At 52.6% G+C, this 20517-nt stretch overlaps 1 protein-coding gene across 3 annotated transcripts in view; it reads right to left on the bottom strand.

The window, feature by feature from the left end:
* Nucleotides 1–3583: 3583 nt before the first annotated feature.
* The window catches only part of MVP (major vault protein), a 28290-nt gene continuing 11356 nt past the window's right edge, over nt 3584–20517 (bottom strand). For all 3 annotated transcript variants that reach the window (XM_025369877.1, XM_025369876.1, XM_025369878.1), the window contains 12 exons: nt 17795–17918; nt 17585–17716; nt 15830–15924; nt 14699–14935; nt 11140–11421; nt 9759–10003; nt 9487–9684; nt 7190–7576; nt 6068–6184; nt 5760–5886; nt 4231–4419; nt 3584–3856 (listed from right to left, as the gene is read on the bottom strand). In XM_025369877.1, coding sequence (XP_025225662.1) covers nt 3629–3856; nt 4231–4419; nt 5760–5886; nt 6068–6184; nt 7190–7576; nt 9487–9684; nt 9759–10003; nt 11140–11421; nt 14699–14935; nt 15830–15924; nt 17585–17716; nt 17795–17918 — 2361 coding nt within the window. In that variant the 3' untranslated portion in view covers nt 3584–3628. The remainder of the gene's footprint in view (nt 3857–4230; nt 4420–5759; nt 5887–6067; nt 6185–7189; nt 7577–9486; nt 9685–9758; nt 10004–11139; nt 11422–14698; nt 14936–15829; nt 15925–17584; nt 17717–17794; nt 17919–20517) is intronic.

Below are 20517 nucleotides of genomic sequence, written 5' to 3'. Positions count from 1 at the left end.
TACTCTGTCACCTAGACTGGAGTGCACTGGCGTGATCTCGGCTCACTGCAACCTCTACCTCTCGGGTTCAAGCAATTCTTCTGACTCAGCCTCCTGGGTAGCTGGAATTACAAACATGTGCCCCCAAGCCTATTTTTTTTTTTTTTTTTTTTTTTGCATATTTAGTAGAGACAGGGTTTTGCCATATTGGCCAGGCTGGTCTTGAACTCCCAACCTCAGGCGATCCATCTGCTTCGGCCTCCCAAAGTGCTGGGATAACAGGCATGAGCCACCACACCCAGCCCCGTGCATGCAATTTAGAGCAGTTTCCCCTGTGACCTATGGGATCTTACAATCCTGTGAGGTACACGAAGTAGTCAGGATAGGCTAGGTTATGCTGTGGTAACAAAACCCCCCAAGTCTCAGTTGCTTGATACAGCAAACATTTCTCACTCCTGCCACATGTCTGTTGCAGGTCAGCCATGGCTGCGCCTCACACCATTTTCTCCCTGGGACCCAGGCAGTTGGAGCAGCCTCCACTTGGAAATTGTTGGTCACCCATTTATACGGAAGAGGGAAGAGCGGGCATGTGATGTCGTTCGCCCATTCCCCGGAATGGGGATGTTGTCTCCCCATTTCACTGGGGAGAGCCAAAGCCTGATCACTAACTGAGGTCCACGTGGAGACATCAAGGCATGGATTGGAAATGAGTCCAGAGCTCTTATGTGAGGTCAGAGCTGGAGTAATGGATTCGGAGATCAGTGGTATAGAGACCATCTAAGGTCATGTGACTGGACAAGAATGTCGGCATGAGAAGTGGGCCTCAGGAAACCCACAAATCAGAGGCTGAGAGAAGCGAGAAAGAAAACTAGAACAGGTGACATCAAGAAAGCTCAGCATGGGAGGAATGGCCAACTGTGCCAAGTGACTGGTCAACTACTGGATTTAGCAACGGGACATTACTGCTGACACTGAATAGAGCAGTTTCTGTAACATAAGGGGCAGAAACAGGAGCTACCTGGGGTGTTTTTTTGTTTTGTTTTGTTTTTTTTTGAGTTGGAGTTTTGCTTTTGTTACCCAGGCTGGAGTACAATGGCGCAATCTCGCTCACTACAACCTCCACCTCCTGGGTTCAAGGGATTCTCCTCCATCAAACTGCCAAGTAGCTGGGATTACAGGCACCCATCACCACACCTGGCTAATTTTTGTATTTTTAGTAGAGACAGGGTCTTACCATGTGCTGGGATTACAGGCGTGAGCCACCATACCTGGCCCTATCTGGAGTGGTTTGAAGAGATGAGAGATGAGGAATGTAAAGTGAGACCACAGAGAACTCTGGAAAAATTTAGCTGTTATGGAAAAAGGAGAGGTGGGAGGTAGACGGGCTCATAGGGTTAAGGGAGTTGTTTTATATGGACAGAGTAGACATGTCTATATCCTGATGACGATGATGCAGGAGAGAAGAAATTGTTGGCATATCAGCTGGGTGCAGTGGCTCACGCCTGTTATCCCAGCCCTTTGGGAGGCCGAGGCAGGTGGATCACTTGAGGTCAGGAGTTCATGACCAGTCTGGACAACATGGCAAAACCTCATATCTACTAAAAATACAAAAATTAGCAGGGCATGGTGGTGCATGACTGTCGCCTCAGTGACTCGGGAGGCTGAGGCAGGATAATCACTTGAATCCATGAGGCAGAGGTTGCAGTGAGCTGAGATCACACCGCTGCACTCCAACCTAGGCGACAGAGCGAGACTCAGTCTCAAAAAAAAAAAAAAGAAAAAAAAAAGAAAAAAAAAAGAAAAAAAAAATTGACAGCACAGGAGAGGACGGCAATCAGGGAAGGAATGCAGCCCTCCCTCCTAGAGCCCAAGGAGAGGAACCCAGGGTGGGAACAGGAGGGAGGACAGAGTACAGATGCCAGCAGTTTGTTAGGTTTGTTGCTGGAAAGGGCCTTCCTACCCAATTTGCTTCTATTTTCTCAAAGAGGTGAGAGAAAGTGGGCAGGGGGTGTAGGTGGCTGAGAGGAGAGGTGGTGTGAATGGTTGTCTCGAAGCGGATCGCACACAAGACAGAGCAGCACAGTCAGAGGAGCTGCACCTCCCTCAATATTTGTTCCCATGAGCTTAAAATAAGATCAGTCAGCTCCGTGGGGTGTTCCTCCTCCAGCAACGTGCAGCTGGTCAGGGGCAGGGCAGAGAGGGAGGGAGGTGAGTTCAGTGGGGATAGGGCTTTTTCCACTAAATATTACAGGAAGGGAAAGATGAGGGAGTTAGGGAAGCTTTTAGGGGATTTTTATAGAGACAGGGTCTCCCTCTGTCACCCAGGCTGGAGCGCAGTGGTATGATCATAGCTCACTGTGGCCTCCAACTTCTGGGCTCAGGCAATCTTCTCACCTTAGCCTCCCAAGTAGCTGGGAACACAGATGCATGCCACAATATCTGGCTTTTTTTTTTTTTTTTTTTTTTTTGTAGAGATGGGGGTCTTGCTATGTTGCCCAGGCTGGTCTTGAACTCCTAGTCTCAAGTGATCCTTGTTCCTTGGCCTCCCAAGGTGCTGGGGTTACAGGCCTAAGCTCCCGCACTCAGTTCCTAGAATCTTTTTACTTCCTCGGCAGAGACGGGGCGGGCCTGTCACCTACAACTCTACCTGGCCCCAAAGGGCTGGTGCACCCAGGCTGACTACACCTGGATCCTTCTCTCAAATGAGGACCCCTTACTGGTTGTGGGGGAGAGGGTAGGATAAGGGCAACCCCCCTTCAGTGCTCCCAAAGAGCCCAGACCAGAAGCTCAAGGAGATGCCCAATTTCTACTGCCCTAGGCAGGGTCCTCCTCCCCAACCTGATACCCCGACCTGGGAAGGGACAAGTGCACAGCACCGGGTGGAAGCCTGGCACGTCCGATGGCGCTGCGGGCACTACCAGCAGGTGGCGCTGGAGAGCGCCTCCCCGATGGGAAGCTGAGCTGCATCTGCCACAGCTGAAGGGTTAGACGCTGAGAGCTACCGGGCAGCTGGGCTCCTGGAGAACCGGTGGTGAGATGTTGCCAGTGTGGACCCCGTGGCCCTACCCGTGGCATCATCGCCCCTATCTGGGCTCTAGGAAGCCGGCAGCCACTCCGTGCACAAAGCTTTGGGGCCACATTCCTACTGGGTGACTTCCAGCTCATCCTCCCCCTGCCTTGGGGTCCTCTCCCCTTTATGGAGAACAGTCTCCTGTAACTATCTAAAGATGTCGGCCGGGCACGGTGGCTCATACCTGTAATCCCAGCACTTTGGGAGGCCAAGGCACGTAGATCGCCTGAGGTTGGGAGTCCGAGACCAGCCTGGCCAACGTGGTGAAACCCCGTCTCTACTAAAAAGTACAAAAATTAGCCGGGCATGGTGGCACGTGCCTGTAATCCCAGCTACTCAGGAGGCTGAGGCAGGAGAATCACTTGAACCTGGGAGGCGGAGGTTGCAGTGAAAAGAGATGGCGCCATTGCACTCCAGCCTGGGTGACAGAGCAAGACTCCATCTCGAAAAAAAAAAAAAGATGCCAGGAGCACCTCCTCTCCCCACCATTAAGCTCTCTGGTGATCCCAACCAATGTCAGACAAGAGAAAAGCGTTGAAATTTTAAATGCCCAGAAACATCCATTGTATTAATCAGGGGTTAGCGCAGTACAGGCACCACGTGGTTGTCTCCAGGAGCTTGAGGGGCCTGAGCAGGCTGGGGGGACATCCCCTCCCTGGGGCTGGGCGCACTGGCCACCCTTCTGCCCAGGGGCTGACCCTCGGGCCCCATCCCCAGCAGCCCAAAGGCCGTGCTGAAGAGGTTGATGGGAGTGGAGCCATCGGTGATGAGGGTTGATTTCAGGCCCAGGGACTGGAGCAGTTTCACCTGGAAGGCGAGAACAGGAGGAAGTTTAGATGGGTGTCAAACCCTGCCCACTTCAAAGTGACCCTCCTTAAGTCAGCTGATTTGAAGGGTCACCTCCCCTGCATTTGACCACCCTGCTTGACTGCCTTGGAAACGCTTGTCACAGACTGGTGTCCCATCCATTTCCTGTCTCCTCCAAGCTCTGGCTCACTGCTGGGTCTAGTAAAGTGCCTGACGTTGATGTAGCGTGACACTGCATGAATGACCTGTGATGCAGGGACAGGTCACTCACTCCTCCCTTCCCCACCATCTTTCCAGATGTGTTTTGCGCCTTGGCTCTGCCTTCCTGGTTCCAAGGTTGGTCCTGAAACCAACACGCCTTCCCCAACTCTCACCTGCATCTCAGGCCCAGCCACAGCAAGGTCCCTGATGGTGCTGGGGCCTATGGCCTCTGTCATCTGCTTGAACTTCTTCACCTCCACCTCGGCCAGCTGCTGAGCCTTGCTCACCTCCAGCTCCAGCTGGGCCCGGGCATAGACCAGTTCCAGCTCTCGGACCTTCTGGACCCGCTGGAGCTCAGCCTCCTGGAAGGGGAAAAATCCAGCATTATATTTTGACCCAGGCTGGAATGCAGATCGGGATTCACTGCAGCCTTGAACTCCTGGCTCAAAGGATCCTCCTGCCTCAGCCTCCTGGGTAGCTGGGACTACAGGCACATGCCACCATACCCAACCCATTAAATTTTGTTTTTGTAGAGATGAGGTCTTGCTATGTTGCCCAGACTGGTCTTGAATTGGTCTCGACCTGACCTCAAATGATCCTCCCACCTCAGCTTTCCAAAGTGCTGGGGTTACAGGCATGAGGCACCACACTAGGTCTCTCTTTTTTTTTTTTTTTGAGACAGAGTCTCGCTCTGTCGCCCAGGCTGGAGTGCAGTGACCGGATCTCAGCTCACTGCAAGCTCCACCTCCCGGGTTTACGCCATTCTCCTGCCTCAGCCTCCCGAGTAGCTGGGACTACAGGCGCCCGCCACCTCGCCCGGCTAGTTTTTTTGTATTTTTTAGTAGAGACGGGGTTTCACCATGTTAGCCAGGATGGTCTCGAGGTCCTGACCTCGTGATCCGCCCATCTCGGCCTCCCAAAGTGCTGGGATTACAAGCTTGAGCCACCGTGCCTGGCATTTTTTGCATTTTTTTTTTTTAGTAGAGACGGGGTTTAACCGTGTTAGCCAGGATGGTCTCGAGGTCCTGACCTCGTGATCCGCCCATCTCGGCCTCCCAAAGTGCTGGGATTACAGGCTTGAGCCACCGCGCCTGGCCTAGGTCTCTTTTTACATTTATTTTTATTTACTTATTTTTGAGGTGGAGTTTTGCTCTTGTTGCCCAGGCTGTAGTGCAGTGGCACAATGTCAGCAATATGCAGCCTCCACCTCCTGGGTTCAAGCGATTCTCCTGCCTCAGACTACTGAGTAGCTGGGATTACAGGTGCACGCCACCACACCCAGCTAATTTTTTGTATTTTTAGTAGAGATGGGGTTTCACCATATTGGCCAGGCTGGTCTTGAACTCCTAACCTCAGGTGATCCACCCACCTCGGCCTCCCAAAGTGCTGGGATTACAGGCGTGAGCACCCGGCCTCTTAATGGGATTTCGAGCATTAAATAAGATCATGCGTGTGAAGCACACGCAGCGCTTGTGCCAAGGTGGACAGTGCATAAGCGCCCAGCTACAAAATGGGTGTTCTAATCCTTACCTTCCAGCGATGGAGTCAATGAATCCTACAAGGCAAAGGACTTTGTCAAATACAAAGTACTTGGATAGGATGCTGGGGGGACCTGGTGTCTTATACAGTCTCAGGGACTGTAGGGAATGGGTCTTTTCCAGGTCTCAAGGCCACCCCCTTCTCGATGCCTCCTCCTACTCACCGTCTCGATGGCCAAGGCCTGTGCTTTCAGCTTGGCCTGCAGCACAGACCCTTCTCCCTCAATCCGGGCTGCCTCTGCACGGGACTCGGCCTCCGCCTTGGCAGTCCCGGTGCTCTCCACGGCCATGCTGGAGAGAAGGCAGAGTCAGGTAAGACCCGGGAGACAGCCCAGTCCCCCCATGGCCTTGACTTATGCTGTAGCCGTGCACTGTCTCATCCACACCCCCCAACCCTGGCCTGCTGCCCCCACCGGCTGCCGTCCCAAGACCCTCAGCCCCTGCCAGTCTCCTCCTCTAGTTTTCAACCCACCTCAGAGCCTCTAGCTCCAAGAGTTCCTTGCGAGCTTTCTCAGCTTCTGACTGGTCCAGGATCTTCTGCCGCTCAAGCCGGCCACGGGCTTCCTGCTCCAGTCTCTGAGCCTCGTGCCTGGAGGAGACGGAGTGCAGGTGAGAGGCTGGCATGGGGCTGGAGCAGGAACAGGAGCGCCAAGGGCAGAGACCACCAACGAAATCGGTGCCCGGGACAGACCCCGGCCCCTAGAAGGCACCCGATATGCAACTCAACCCAGAATGGTATATGCGTCACAAGCCAGTGTCATTCTGGGCCCGACAAATGCAGGCATGACCGTAGTCCCTGCTTTCACGCCACTTGAGTGGGGGAAAAAACAAGTACACAAGGAGGATTTCAGACAGTGACAAGTATCTTGAAGGTAGTGAAGTGGGAGAGACCAGGCAAAGAGGTTGCTATTCAGCTGTGAGAGAAAGAAAACGGTTCCCCAAGGAGGGGATCTTTGGGCTGAAACTAGGAGGAGCCTGCCTGGAAGGGAGCCTGGGGGCTGGTGGGGGGAAAGCTTTCTGGGCAGCAGGAAAAGCCATTGCAAAAGGCCTTCAGGTGGGTCCAAACTGTGCATTGAAGGAGCAGAGGAAGCCAGTGGGGCTGGAACATGTCAGCTGGAACAAGTTCTGGGGGCAAGGAACATGGAAGGGGGAGGCTAGAAGGCAAATTGGGGGAGGTCGGCTGGACCTGCAGGACAGAGTTTGGGTTTTATCACATGCAAGATGAGAGGCTGCAGGAATCGCATCTGATACGTGCTTTTTTTTTTTTTTTTTTTCTTTTGAGATAGGGTCAGTCTCCCAGGCCTGTTGCTCAGGCTGGAGTGCAGTGGCGCAATCATGGCTCACTGTAGCCTCAAACTCCTGGCTTCAAGTGATCTTCCTGCCTCAGCCTCTCACAGTGCTGTGATTATGGGCATGAGCCACGGCGCCCAGCCTGATTCACATTTTAAGTGGGTCACCAGATCTGTCGGGTAGGGAATAGATCCTTGGGGGTAGAGATGGCAGCAGGCAGTCCATAGGGGATGCCAGGTTATCCAGGTCCCAGCAGTGGCCTGCCATGGGCATTATGGGCAGCCGAGCTCCCAGCCTCACTCACTTGGCCGCTGCTTCCTGGGAGTTGGTAGTGATCTCGATAGCCAGCTGGACGCTGCGTTGCAGGGCGTCCCGGGTTCTCTGATCCACAGGCTCCACCGACTGCACGTCCACACTGCTGACCACCAGCCCGTTTTGGGGGAAGACAGCCCGGTCCCGGGGCCTGGGCAGGGCCATGCCGTCGGGGCCTTTGGCTTCTGAGGTCTCAAAGCCAAAGACAGCAGTGCGAATGATGCGGGCTGAGTTCTTATGGAAGTCATCGAAAGTGACAGAGGCCACGGCCCCCCGCACCCGGGATGCGATGGCCTTGCAGGCATCACCTACAAAGTCTGGCACTGAAAAGAGCTTGGCCGTCTCTTGGGGGTCCTTCCGATCATTCACCTCAAAGTGCCTGTGAACAAACAGGCCCAGAATGGGGAAGCTGCTTTCACCCAGGAATCTCTCTTTTTCAGAAGAGACAAGGTCTTGCCATGTTGCCCAGGCTGGTCTTGAACTGCTGGGCTCAGGCAACCCTCCCACCTCAGCCTCCCAGAGTGCTGGGACTACACATGTGATCATGCCCAGCCAGCAACTCTCTCCGAGAAGAACTTCAATGCCCACCCTGTGTGGCTGGGCAGGGTCCCTCACAATAGAGAGTGCTAATATATGCCTGGTAAGATCCTAAAAACTTAACACATGTTCTCCTTTAATCTGCTCAGCCACCCTATGAGATGGTGATGATCACCACCCCCATTTTACAGATGAGGAAGTAGAGGTCCAGAGAAGTCAAGTGGCTGGCCCAAGACTTGCCATATGACATGTGACAAGCCAGAAAACTGAACCAGGCACCTGCTTCTGGGGCCTATGCTCTTAACTATGGTGCTGTAGTGCCTGGGAATATGTCAGCAGCTGTCTGCCGCCATCAGGGCACTGGCTGCTCTAAGCTGAGAGGCGAGGGGCATGCTTGGGAGTGTTGAACATTCTTTTTGGAGACAGTCTCGCTCCATCGCCCAGGCTGGAGTGCAGTGGCACAAACTGGGTTCACTGTAACCTCCGCCTCCTGGGTTCAAACGATTCTCCTGCCTTAGCCCCTTGAGTATCTGCGACTACAAGCTGAGACTACAGGTGCCCACAACCACGCCTGGCTAATTTTTGTATTTTTAGTAGAGACAGGGATTCAACATGTTGGCCAGGCTGGTCTCAAACTCCTGACCTCAAGTGATCTGCCTGCCTCAGTCTCCCAAAGTGCTAGGATTATAGGCATAAGCCACCACACCCGACTTTTCTTTTTTCCTTCTTCCTTCCTTCAAGACAGGGTGTCTGTGGGTCTCTGTTGTCCAGGCTAGAGTGCGGAGGCACAGTCATAGCTCACTGCAGCCTCAAATTCCTGGGCTCGGGCAATTCTCCCAACTCAGCCTTCCAAGTAGTTGGATCTATAGACATGTATCACCATGCCCAGCTAGTTTATAAATTTTTTTTGTAGAGAGAGTCTTGCTATGTTACTCAGCCTGGTCTCAAACTCCTGGCAGTCCTCCCACCTCAGCCTCCCAAAGTGCTGGGATCACAGGTGTGAGCCACCGTGCCCGGTCATGAACACTGTTTCTGTACATGACTTATCTCACCCAATCCTAATAGCTGCTATTGAGCTCTGACCAATACAGGCACTGTTCTAACGCTCATTGCATCCTTTCAATGGCCTTGTGAAGGAGGTAATGCTGTCTTCCTCATGTTACAGATAGGGAAACTGAGGAAAGCCCCCTGTCCCTTGTCCAGGTCCATAGGCTGCAAACAGCAGGGGTGGGGCGCAGGTCAGGGTGGTCAGTTTCAGAGCTTGTGTTCTCGCCACCCACTCGCACTGCCCACTCCCGCTGGCTGTGTCCCATGCATCTTTTAACAGCCTGGCAGTTAAGCATTTGGCTGCACGCAGGGAGCTTAGCTGGGGTAGTGTCCTGCTACCGGATCCCTGAGTCCTGACTCCAAGAGGTGAGCCCACGCCTTCCCTGGATTTGCGTGAACTCCTGGGTTCCCTCTTGACCTCGGCACTAAATGAGGTGTCCTGCCCTCATGAGGAGCCCAGCACTTCACCTCCTTTTCTTGGGGTTCCTAGGCTGCACCCAGCAGGAACCCTCACCCACTGCTTACCTGGTTTGGTTTTTTTTGTTTAGAAACAGGATCTTGTTCTGTCACCCAGGCTGGAGTACAGCGGGGCCATCATGGCTCACTGCAGCCTGGACCTCCTAGGCTCAAGCGATCCTCCCACCTCAGCCTCCCAAAGTGCTAGGATTCCAGAAGCGCACCCCCGTGCCCTGTCCCCGTTTTTACCAGTTGTAGGCCAGCTGCAGTTGCAGCCTGGCATGATCCGCCGTCTCAATGGTGATGACGTCGGTGAAGAAGTCAGGCCCCAGCAGCAGGCAGAGCGCACGGCGGGCATGGGGACGCTTGGGCCGCCCAGCCGAGAGGGACAACACCGTGAACTGCTCCTCAGGACCCAGCGACACCAGCTCAGGCCCGAAGACCACGCTGCAGAGACAGCCAGGAGTCAGAGTCGGACCCGTGGAGAGCCGCCCCCTACCCCCTGCCCTGCCAGCGCTCACCGGGCTCGCTTCTCTCGGTAGTCGTACACCTGCACGGCAGCGTTGTGGGGCACGCGGTAGCTGACCACGCGGGTCTTGTTCCGGGGCGCCAAGGGCTGGAGGCTCTTAGCTGTGTCCTTCTCACCTCTGTCTGCCAGAGGGTCCTGCCCCTTGTTCAGCAGCTCCTCCACCCCGGGAGGCAGCTCCTTCTCCCACAGGACTTCGTCCTGGGTCAGCATGTAGGTGCTTCCAATCACAGCGCGTACCTTGAGACGAGGACAGGGAGGGACGCTGCCCGTAAGCGTGGAAGGGAGGAAGATCCGCCCAGCTGTCCTGAAGCACAGCCCGTCCATGGAAGGTGCGGCGCGAGGTTAAACACCTTCTCTGCCGGGAGACCAGGCTCCAGCCCGGGTTTGCCATCTGTTGGCCCTGTCTTCGTGGGCTAACTACCTCACCCCTTGGGCTTCAGTTTCCTCATCTGTCAAGTGGACTTGATGGTGGCTACCTTGCAGGGTCTAGGGGTGAATGACATCTCACATGTCTAGCTTAAACAGCTCTTGGCAGAGAGAAGGTGCTCAATGTTATTTCTAGAATCTTCCTTCATGGGACAGTTTGGAGGGCACCCCAGGGACGGTGAAGTAGGTCATGTACACGGATGCTCCCTTGGATTTCGAGCTGGACTTCCAGCTTGGATTCTTAGAGAAGGTTGGAGATGTGGCCTGAGGTCAAATCAAGGTCAAGGTTTTAGGTGAAGCAGCAAAAATGAAAGATTCCACTGGGATATGGGCATGAGGGAGGAGGTCCTTCCTGTTCCCTGGCCACCCCGTCAGACCTTTATATGCTGGGAACCAGGTCTGCTGCGGGACAGGGTCCCCGTCCTAAACCCCCACTTGTCCTCTTAGTGGAGGTTCTAATATTTTTTTTTGAGATGGAGTCTCACTCTGTCGCCCTGGCTGGAGTGCAGTGGTGTGATCTTGGCTCACTGCAACCTCTGTCTCCCAGCTCAAGCAATTCTCCTGTCTCAGCCTTCCAAGTATCTGGGACTACTCGGACCACCACCACGCCTGGCTAATGTTTGTATTTTTAGTAGAGACGGGGTTTCACCATGTTGGCCAGGCTAGTCTTGAACTCCTGCCCTCAGGTGATTCGCCCGCCTCAGCCTCCCAAAGTGCTGAGATTACAGGCTTGAGCCACCGCACCCGGTCGGTTCTAACATTTCAAATGAGATATTTAAGGCAGGATGGCAAACACTCCACATAGTACCTTCCCCCAACCAGACAGCCGACCTGATGTGGCTCTCCATGCTGCTGAAGTCCCTGCCCACCTCTCCCACACACCCAGAAAAAGCCACCACCAAGGCCAAGGCCACGTGGCAGCACCACCACCCACCCCCAGCCATTACCTTTCCAGTCTTGACATCCTGCACATAGATGCCCTCGTTCTCATCTAGAGGGATGGCCTGGCGCTCCTCCACCACCTCCACCTTGGCAGATGGCACATACTCCAGGGGTCCACGGATGAGCCAGTGGTCCCCAGCCTGGTGTGAGACCTTCTCTTCATCCTCCCCCTCCTCCAGGGGCTGCAGGGCCCTCAGCAGCAGCCCTTGCTGCTCCGACAGCACGTACACATCCTGGATGCCTTGTTCCAGCTGCTCTCCCGGCTGGAGGAAGAAAGACTTCTCTCCCTAGTGGGGAGACGTGCGGTTAGGGGCAGGGCCTTTAGGGTTGCGGGTGCCTCCGATGGCACCTCCCCAGCCCCGCGCTGTCTCAGGCCTGTGTGGAGGACAGGAGCCCCAGAAGCCCGCCACCACCCCCACATCATAATACAGTGAGGCACCGTCTGGACTGTGAGGCTCTACACAAACGTCTGCCGAATCTCATCTGCTCAAACGTGTCCTTGAAAGATTCCATAAACTGTCAGGACCTGGATCCACGCACGCTAAACCATTAAAAAAAAAAATCAACCTGTTTTTTCTTCTTTCTCTCAGGCTTTGTTTTCTAGAGATGGTGTAACCTAGGGCTCGACAAACTCTGGTTTTCAGGCCAAATCTGGATTCTGCCTTTTTTTTTTTTTTTTTTTTTTGAGACAGTCTTGCTCTATTGGCCAGGCTGGAGTGCAGTGGCATGATCTCAGCTCTCTGCAGCCTCAACCTTCCAGGCTCGAGCAATCCTCCCAGCACAGCCTCCCAAAGAGCTGGCACTACAGATGCACGTCACCACACCCGGCTAATTTTTGTGTGCTTCGTAGATGATGGGGTTTTACCATGTTGCCTAGGCTGGTCTCAAAGTCCCGGACTCAAGCGATCTGCCCACCTCAACTCCCCAAAGTGCTGGGATTATAAACGTGGGCCACCATGCCTAGCACTGCCTGTTTTTTTTTTTTTAATTTTATTGAGATATAATCCACATATGAAATTTTCCCACTTAGAGTATACAATTCACAATTCAGTTGTTTTAGTATACTCAGAGCTGTCCAACCATCACTACTATGTTAAGTCTAGAATATTTTCATCATCACCCTGAAAAGAAATCCTGTACCTAGAAGCTACTTCTACTCCCCACCCACCCCACCCATCACTAGTCTATTTTATGTGTTTACCTATTCCGGACATTTCGTATAAATGGAATCATGCAATATGTGGTCTTTGATGTCTGGCTTTTTTTTTTTTTTTTTTTGAGATGGAGTCTCGCTCAGCAGCCCAGGCTGGAGTGCAGTGGTGGGATCTTAGCTCACTGCAACAACTGTCTCCCGGGTTCAAGGGATCCTCCCGTCTCAGCCTCCCGAGCAGTAGCTGGGACTACAGGCACCCGCCATCATGCCCAGCTAATTTTTGTGTTTTAGCAGAGATGGTGTTTCACCATGTTGGCCAGGCTGGTCTTGAACTCCTGACCTCAGGTGATGTGCCTGCCTCAGCCTCCTAAAGTGTTAGGATTACAGGCGTGAGCCACTGCGTCTGGCCAGTTTCTTTCACTTAGCATAACGTTTTCAATTTTATCCATGTTGTATCACCTATAAGTATGTCATTTCTTTCTTTTCTTTTCTTTTTTCCTAGAGACAGGATCTCATTCTATTGCCTCAGGCTGGAGTACAGTGGCACAATCCTAGCTCACTATAGCCTCCACTTCCTGGGATCAAGCGATTTTCCCACTTTAGCCTCCCAAGTACCTGGGACTATAGGTGTGCCACCATGCCTCGCCAATTTTTTAAAGTTTTTGTAAAAATGGGGTCTCACTATGTTACCCAGGCTGGTCTCGAACTCCTGGCTTCAAGCAATCCTCCCACCTTGGCCTCCCAAAGCACTGGGATTATAGTCATGAGCTGCTGCGCCTGGTATGCCATTTCTTTCTTATGGCTGAATGATATTCCATTGTATGAATATGCTACAATTTTTTATCCATTCATTAAATATATACATTTGGGTTATTTCTACTTTTTTTTTTTTTTTTTTTTTGAGACAGTCTTTCTCTGTCACCCAGGCTGGAGGGCAGTGGTGCTATCTCAGCTCACTGCAACCTCCGCCTCCCGGGTTCAAGCAATTTTCCTGCCTCAGCCTCCAGAGAAGCTGGGTTTACAGGTGCCTGACACCATGCCCAGCTAATTGTTTTTTGTATTTTTAGTACAGAAGGGGTTTCGCCATGTTGGCCAGGATGGTTTCCAACTCCTGATCTCAAGTGATCCACCCGCATTGGACTCACAAAGTGCTGGGATTACAGGTGTAAGCCACCGTGCCTGGCCTATTTCTACTTTTTCTGCCTCCTGTTTTTGCAAATAAAATATTCCAGAAACATGGCAGTACTCACTTGTTTACGTACTGCCCATGCTGCTTTCCTGACATAACAGCAGAGTTGAAGAACTTCCACAGAAACGATGACTCACAGAGCCCGGAATATCTACCATCCAGCCCCCTTTACAGAATGAGTTTGGCAACTCCTGGTATTCCCACATATAGTTCAGAGAGGGGATGAGGTGGGGGGTGGGAGAGGGTAAACCAAGAGGTTTGTTTTACGAAAGATGACAAAGCAAAGTGCACACCAGAATATAAAAGATGTGAAGTATAGTCACTGCGTGATGGTTCAGTCCACTACAGACTGCACATGGTGGTCCTGTAAGATTATAATGGAGCTCTTTTTTTTTTTTTTTTTTTTGAGATAATCTCACTCTGTCACCCAGGTTGGAGTGCAGTGGCACGATCTCGGCTCACTGCAGGCTTGATCTCCGGGGTTCAAGTGATTCTTGTGCCTCAGCCTCCCGAGTAACTGGAATTACAGGTACCCACAACCACACCTGGCTAATTATTGTATTTTTAGTAGAAACAGGGTTTCCCCACGTTGACCAGGCTGGTCTTGAACTCTTGACCCCAAGTGATCCACGTGCCTTGGCCTCCCAAAGTGCTGGGATTACAGGCGTGAGCCACTTGCTGGCCGATAATGAAGCTTTCATACTGTGTTTTTCTTACCTTTTCTATGGCTAGATACGTAAGTACTTACCATTGTGTTCAGCTGCCTGCAGTATTCAGGACGGTCACATGCTGCACAGGTTGGCAGCCTAGGAGCAGGCTACACCATCTAGCTTAGGTGATAGTAGGCTGTGCCATCTAGGTTTGCCTAAGTGCACTCTTTTGCACAAAGACAAAATCATCTAAGGACCATTTCTCAGACTGTATCCCCACATTAAGTGGCACATGACTGTATCAGAGAGAGTTTCAGAGTCTCAGGCAGAGGGTAGCCAGGAGACCTTCCCAGAAGGGGAATTAACTTCAGGTCTGAGGGGTAAGTTAGAGGCTGCCAGGAACCAAATGGGCCAGTGTCTCAGGCGTGTAAGAACTAAGCGTGTAAAGGCACAGAAGGTATTCCCAGAACGTGCCTCTGGAGGAGAGAAGGGAGAGAGGGCAGAGGGCCTCCTGCCACTAGAGGGCATACATCTCCCAGGACAGTCCTCTGTGGGGGGTGTAGGGACCTCACCTTGACCACACGCTTCTGCCCCAGCTGATTCTTGCCATCCGGTCCGACAGGGTCGAGAATCACACAGTAGTTGTGGGGGCCCAGGGTGGTGATGGGCACAACCCCCAGCACCTCCTCGTGGACATCTGGCACGTGGGCCTCCGTGTCCTGCACCGTCACCAGCCACTCCTCCCCAGTGCGGCGGGACACTCCCCGGAAGTCCCGGAAGTTCCGCCGAGCCCGGAGGTGCAGGGCTGTCTGCAGAGCAAAGTGTTGGGTATTTGAGTGACCTGCCTCCAACTTCAGGGATCTGCGAGCCAGATTGGCCACCAAACTCTCCCAATGCTCCCAGGTCTCAGGGACAATTTCTACCAATCCAGGGATTTTTTTGAGTCGGAGTCTCGCTCTTGTTGCCCAGGCTGGAGTGCAATGGTGCGACATCAGCTCACTGCAACTTCCACCTCCTGGGTTCAAGCGATTCTCCTGTCTCAGCCTCCTGAGCAGCTGAGATTACAGGCACATGACACCACACCCAGCTAATTTTTGTAATTTTAGTAGAGATGGGGTTTCACCATGTTGGCCAGACTTGTCTCCAGCTCCTGACCTCAGGTGATCCTCCGGCCTCAGCCTCCCAAAGTGCTGGGATTACAGGCGTGAGCCACCGTGCCCGGCTGACTTTTTTTTGAGACAGGGTCTTGCTCTGTTCCCCAGGCTGGAGTGCAGTGGCATGATCATGGCTCACTGCAACCTCCGCCTCTGGGGTTCAAGCGATTCTCCTGCCTCAGCCTCTGGAGTAACTGGGACTACGGGCATGCTCCACTACACCCAGCTAATTTTTAAATTTTTGGTAGAGATGAATTCTATGTTGCTCAGGCTGGTCTCAGACTCCTGATCTCAAGTGATCCTCCTGCCTCAGCCTTCCAAATTGTTGAGATTACAGATGTGAGCCACTGCACCTGGCCCCAGAAAGACTATTTAACTCTTCAGATGATCCAGAATACTCCTCAGGCAATCTGATCTCTGAATTTTTTTTTAAGTGACCCTAAAATTATTGCTTCTCTTTCACTCTCATGCCATTCTGCCACCTTTCTCTGCCACTCAGAGGGTTCCCTAGCCCCAGGTCCCTTAAACCACAGCTCCAAAAGCACCAACCTTTTCCGTAAGGATCACGGCGTCCACCAAATCCAGAACCTCCTCAAACACCGCTGGGAGGTATGCCCCCACTGTGGTGACCAGCCATTCTTCCCCTGGGCCAAGAGTGGAGGGTAAGGGACAAGAGTCCTCCAGCCTGCTCCCCACCTGCCCTCCCCCACAGCCTAGACACGGGATTGACAGATTTCATAGGCAAAAAGACACCACTGACCCCAGGCTCAAGGTCATGATTGCAGTCCTTTTAGTCCTTTTTTTTTTTTTTTTTTTGAGACGGAGTCTCGCTTTGTCTCCAGGCCAGAGTGCAGTGGTGCTATCTCAGTTCACTGCAAGCTCTGCCTCCTGGGTTCATGCCATTCTCCTGCCTCAGCCTCCCAAGTAGCTGGGACTACAGGTGCCCGCCACCTCGCCCGGCTAATTTTTTGTACTTTTAGTAGAGAGAGGGTTTCACCATGGTCTTGATCTCCTGACCTCGTGATCCACCCGCCTTGGCCTCCCAAAGTGCTGGGACTACAGGCGTGAGCCACTGCACCCAGGTGACTGCAGTCCTCTTATTCACTTCTTTGAGGCCAGAGGAAAACAAACCCACCCCAGTTTTGTTTTTTTTTTTGTTTGTTTGTTTTGAGACGGAGTCTCCATCTGTTGCCCAGGCTGCGATCTCAGCTCGCTGCAACCTCAGCCTCCTGGGTTCAAGTGATTCTCATGCCTTAGCCTCCTGAGTAGCTGGGATTACAGGCACGTGCCACCAAGCCCAGCTAATATTTTTATTTTTTGTAGAGATGGTATTTCACCATGTTGCCCAAGCTGGTCTGGAACTCCTGGCCTCAAGTGATCTGCCCATCTTGGCCTCCCAAGGTGCTGAGATTCCAGGCGTGATCCACCACGCGCGGCCTAAAAGCCTTCCTAAGATGCCCAAGTTGCTGCTGTAACAACAGCCTGCTCTGCCTTCTCTAAGCTCCAAAGACCAACTTTTGTCCTTCCGCTAAAATGGGCAGCAGAACTGCCTCTGTTGGAGTTGTAGATGTCCTTTGGTTTACTGGAGAAGTCAGAGTGCCTGGATGCAGGTCCCAGCCTCGCCCTGCCTGGCCACACCCCAGGGCAAGCAACCTGCATTCTGTATCCCAGTGTTAATATATAGAAAGTGGTAATGGTAGTACCTCGAGGTAGTACCTTTGTTGCCCAGGATGGAGTGCAGTGGTGCAATCACAGCTCACTGCAGCCTCCACTCCTGGGCTCAAGCAGTCCTCCCTCTTTAGCCTTCTGAGTAGCTGGGACCACAGGTGAGTATCACAACACCCGGCTAATTTTTAAACTCTTTGTAGAGAGGGGGTCTCACTGTGTTGCTCAGGCTGGTCTTGAGCTCCTGGGCTCAGACGATCCACCCACCTTGGCAAAGTGCTGGGATGACAGGTGTGAGCCACTATACCTATTGGCCTACATTTGTCAGCTGTATTTGAATATCTACTTTGTTGATCCAGAATCAGATAAGACATGGCCACTGCCCATAGCTCATGGTGAAGGTGGGGGAAGGAAAAGCCACATCCTCATGGTCATGGTCACATTTTCCAAACCAAGTGGAAACAGCATGAAGTGGCGGTGGCAAAAGGAGGACAGTGGGTGGCCCTCAACAGCTTTCAAAAGATACCAGGAAAGCACCTCTCTGAGACTACAGGAGGCTTTCCCCAACCTTCCCCTGCTTCCCCTGCAGTGGGGACCCCCCCTGCCCACCCCACCATCATCGCCTCTTGGTGAACCCACCTGTCACCCTCTCCTTGCCGTCCCGGTCCCAACACTCCTTGCGGGCCCTCAGTCGCAGAGCCTGGTTCTGCCTGATGATGGTGGCCTGAATGATCTCCACAACCTCCACTTCCTTCCGGGGGATGTACGTGCCTAGGGAGGGAAGGTAATGGTCAGAAGGTATCAGGGCTATGGCAGGAAGGCAGGGAGCCCTATGGAGACAGAACTTACCAGGTCCCTCGAAAAGCCACTCGTCTCCTGCCACCACCTTGTCTCCATCTTTATCCTCAAAATCAAGCAGCGCCTTTAGATGGAGGGCAGTGTTGGGCAGAACCACTTGCAGGGGTGTGATGTCCTAGTGGGGAAGAAAGTGGGGACACAGAACAATCAGTACTGTGACCCCCTCATGCCTGATGCTCTGGAGGCGGGTCCACAGCATCCATCTCTGTATGTCCTGAAATAAGACTGGGGTGGAGGCCGGGCACAGTGGCTCACACCACTCATCCCAGCACTTTGGGAGGCTGAGGTAAGAGGATCGCTTGACCTCATTCAAGAACCAGCCTGGACAACATAGCAAGACCCCATCTCTGAAAAAAAAAAAATTTAGCCAGGCATGGTGGCGGCGCACACCTGTAGTCCCAGCTACTCTGGAGGCTGAGGTGGGAGGATTGCTTGAGCCCAGGAGGTTAAGGCTTCAGTGAGCTATGATTGCACCACTGCACTCCAGCCCGGGTGGCAGAGCAAGATCCTGTCTCATAAATAAATAAAATAAATAAATAAATAAATAAATAAAAGATCAGGAGACATGACCAAGGTCACACAGCTAGTGAGAAACTGAGTCAAGACTTGAACTCTGGTTTTGAGTGAAGCCTGCCCACCGTGCCCGACTCTGATGAGGCTGGTCCTGGGCTGAACGAGCGAGCAGAGCGACTCCACTCCACCCGCTGGCCACACACTGGATGGCGAGCAGGGCTGGAGGCTCGCTGCTCAGAGAGCCTTTCCCTGCTCATCTCCTTCCTGCAGGGCACCCTGGTTGTGGTGGAGAGAACGTATCATGAAATTTAAGTTCCAGCAAGGCGATAACATACAGATGCTAACCATTCTGTCCCAGTAGACTACAAATACTGTCAGGGCAAGAGGGTCTTCAGGAGTTCAGATGAAGGAGAAGTTAGAGAAGACCCTTTGAACTGAAACGAGGGCTCAAAGGAAAGGCTGGTTTTTTTTTTTTTTTTTTTTTTTGGGAGACGGGGTCTCCCTGTGTCGTCCAGGCTGGACTGCAGTGGTACAACCATGGCTCACAACAGCCTCAACCTCCCAGGCTCATGTGATCCTCCCATCTTAGCCTCCTGAGTGGCTGGGATTACAGGTGTCACCCCCAGCTAATTTTTTTTTTTTTTTTGAGACAGAGTCTTGCTCTGTCGCCCAGGCTGGAGTGCAGTGGTGCAATCTTGGCTCACTGCAACCTCCACCTGCTGGGTTCAAGTGATTCTCATGCCTCAGCCTCCCAAATAGCTGGGATTACAGGCACGCACCACCACACTTGGCTAATTGTTGCATATTTAGTAGAGATGGGTTTTCACCATGTTGGCCAGCCTGGTCTCAAACTCCCGACCTCAAGTGATCTGACTACCTTGGCCTCCCGAAGTGCTGGGATTACAGGCGTGAGCCACTGTGCCCAGTCGAACGTATTCTTTAAAATGAAATCTTAGGCAGAGCGTGGTGGCTCACACCTGCAATCCCAGCATTTTGGGAGAATGAGGTGGAAGGATCGTTTAAGCCCAGGAGGTTGAGGTTGTAGTGAGCTATGATCACCCCACTGCACTCCTGTCTAGGCAACAGGGGGAGATCCAGTCTCAATAAAAGAAAAGAAAAAAAAAAAGGCCAGGCACAATGGCTCACGCCTCTAATCCCAGCACTTTGGGAGGCCAATGCAGGTGGATCACGAGGTCAGGAGATCGAGACCATCCTGGCTAACACAGTGAAACTCCGTCTCTACTAAATATATAAAAAATTAGCTGGGTATGGTGGCGCATGCCTGTAGTCCCAGCTACTCGGGAGGCTCAGGCAGGAGAATTGCATGAACCCAGGAGGTGGACCTTCTAGTGAGCCAAGATTATGCCACTGCACTCCAACCTGGGCAACAAAGTGAGACTCCATCTCAAAAAAAAAAAAAAAAAAAAAGGTACAAAAACCCCAATATACTCTTCACTTGGATTCCTTAAGGGTTATTGTCTTAATCATTCTTCATTTTCTCTCTACCCACACACTTCCCCCAAACTGTCTGCACCTAAGTGGACATGAATGTCTCTAAAAGTTCCCCATGTCCTGCTATTATGCTTTCAGGATCAAGCAGCACTGATCAGTAAAGTCAGTAAAAAAAAACCATTAAATGGCCAGAAGGTAAAGGTAGAAGAATACGTAAGGGAATGAAGGTGGGATGTCCACCTGCTCAGGCCCAGGCCTGAGACCAAGAGGGACAAGAGCCTGGCTGTAGGTTCAGGCCTGCGATGGCTTCTCCTAGAATAGGCACAGCCCGGGGCCTGGGCTTGTCACTGCTGCTTTGGCACTGCCCACCAGTGTCTGGCACTGGGTGAATGAACTGCTTAATCTTGGCACATGCCATTTAATGCCAGACTGGGCACTTCTGGTAGGCTCTGGAGCCTGGGAGATTAGCAGGTGAGATGGACCAATAGTTCTCAGAAAAGAGGCAGGTGTGTTTGGGGCATGTGTGGAGGACGGGGGTGGCTGGAGGTGAGTGGAAGTACAGTGAGTCAATTCCACCCTTGGTGAGAGCCAGCAAATCTCTCTCCCCACCCCTCCCACTGCCCTGGTTTGTTTTCCCTTTAGAAAACAGTACAGGCTGAGCACAGTGGCTCATGCCTGTAATCCCGGCACTTTGGGAGGCTGAGGCGGGCAGATCACCTGGGGTCAGGAGTTTGAGATCAGACTGGCCA

This window comes from Theropithecus gelada, chromosome 20 (genome assembly GCF_003255815.1).
Source record: "Theropithecus gelada isolate Dixy chromosome 20, Tgel_1.0, whole genome shotgun sequence".
Lineage (NCBI taxonomy): Eukaryota > Metazoa > Chordata > Mammalia > Primates > Cercopithecidae > Theropithecus > Theropithecus gelada.
The sequence above is the reverse complement of the archived record's forward strand: the minus strand, read 5'-3'. Positions and strand labels throughout refer to the sequence as shown.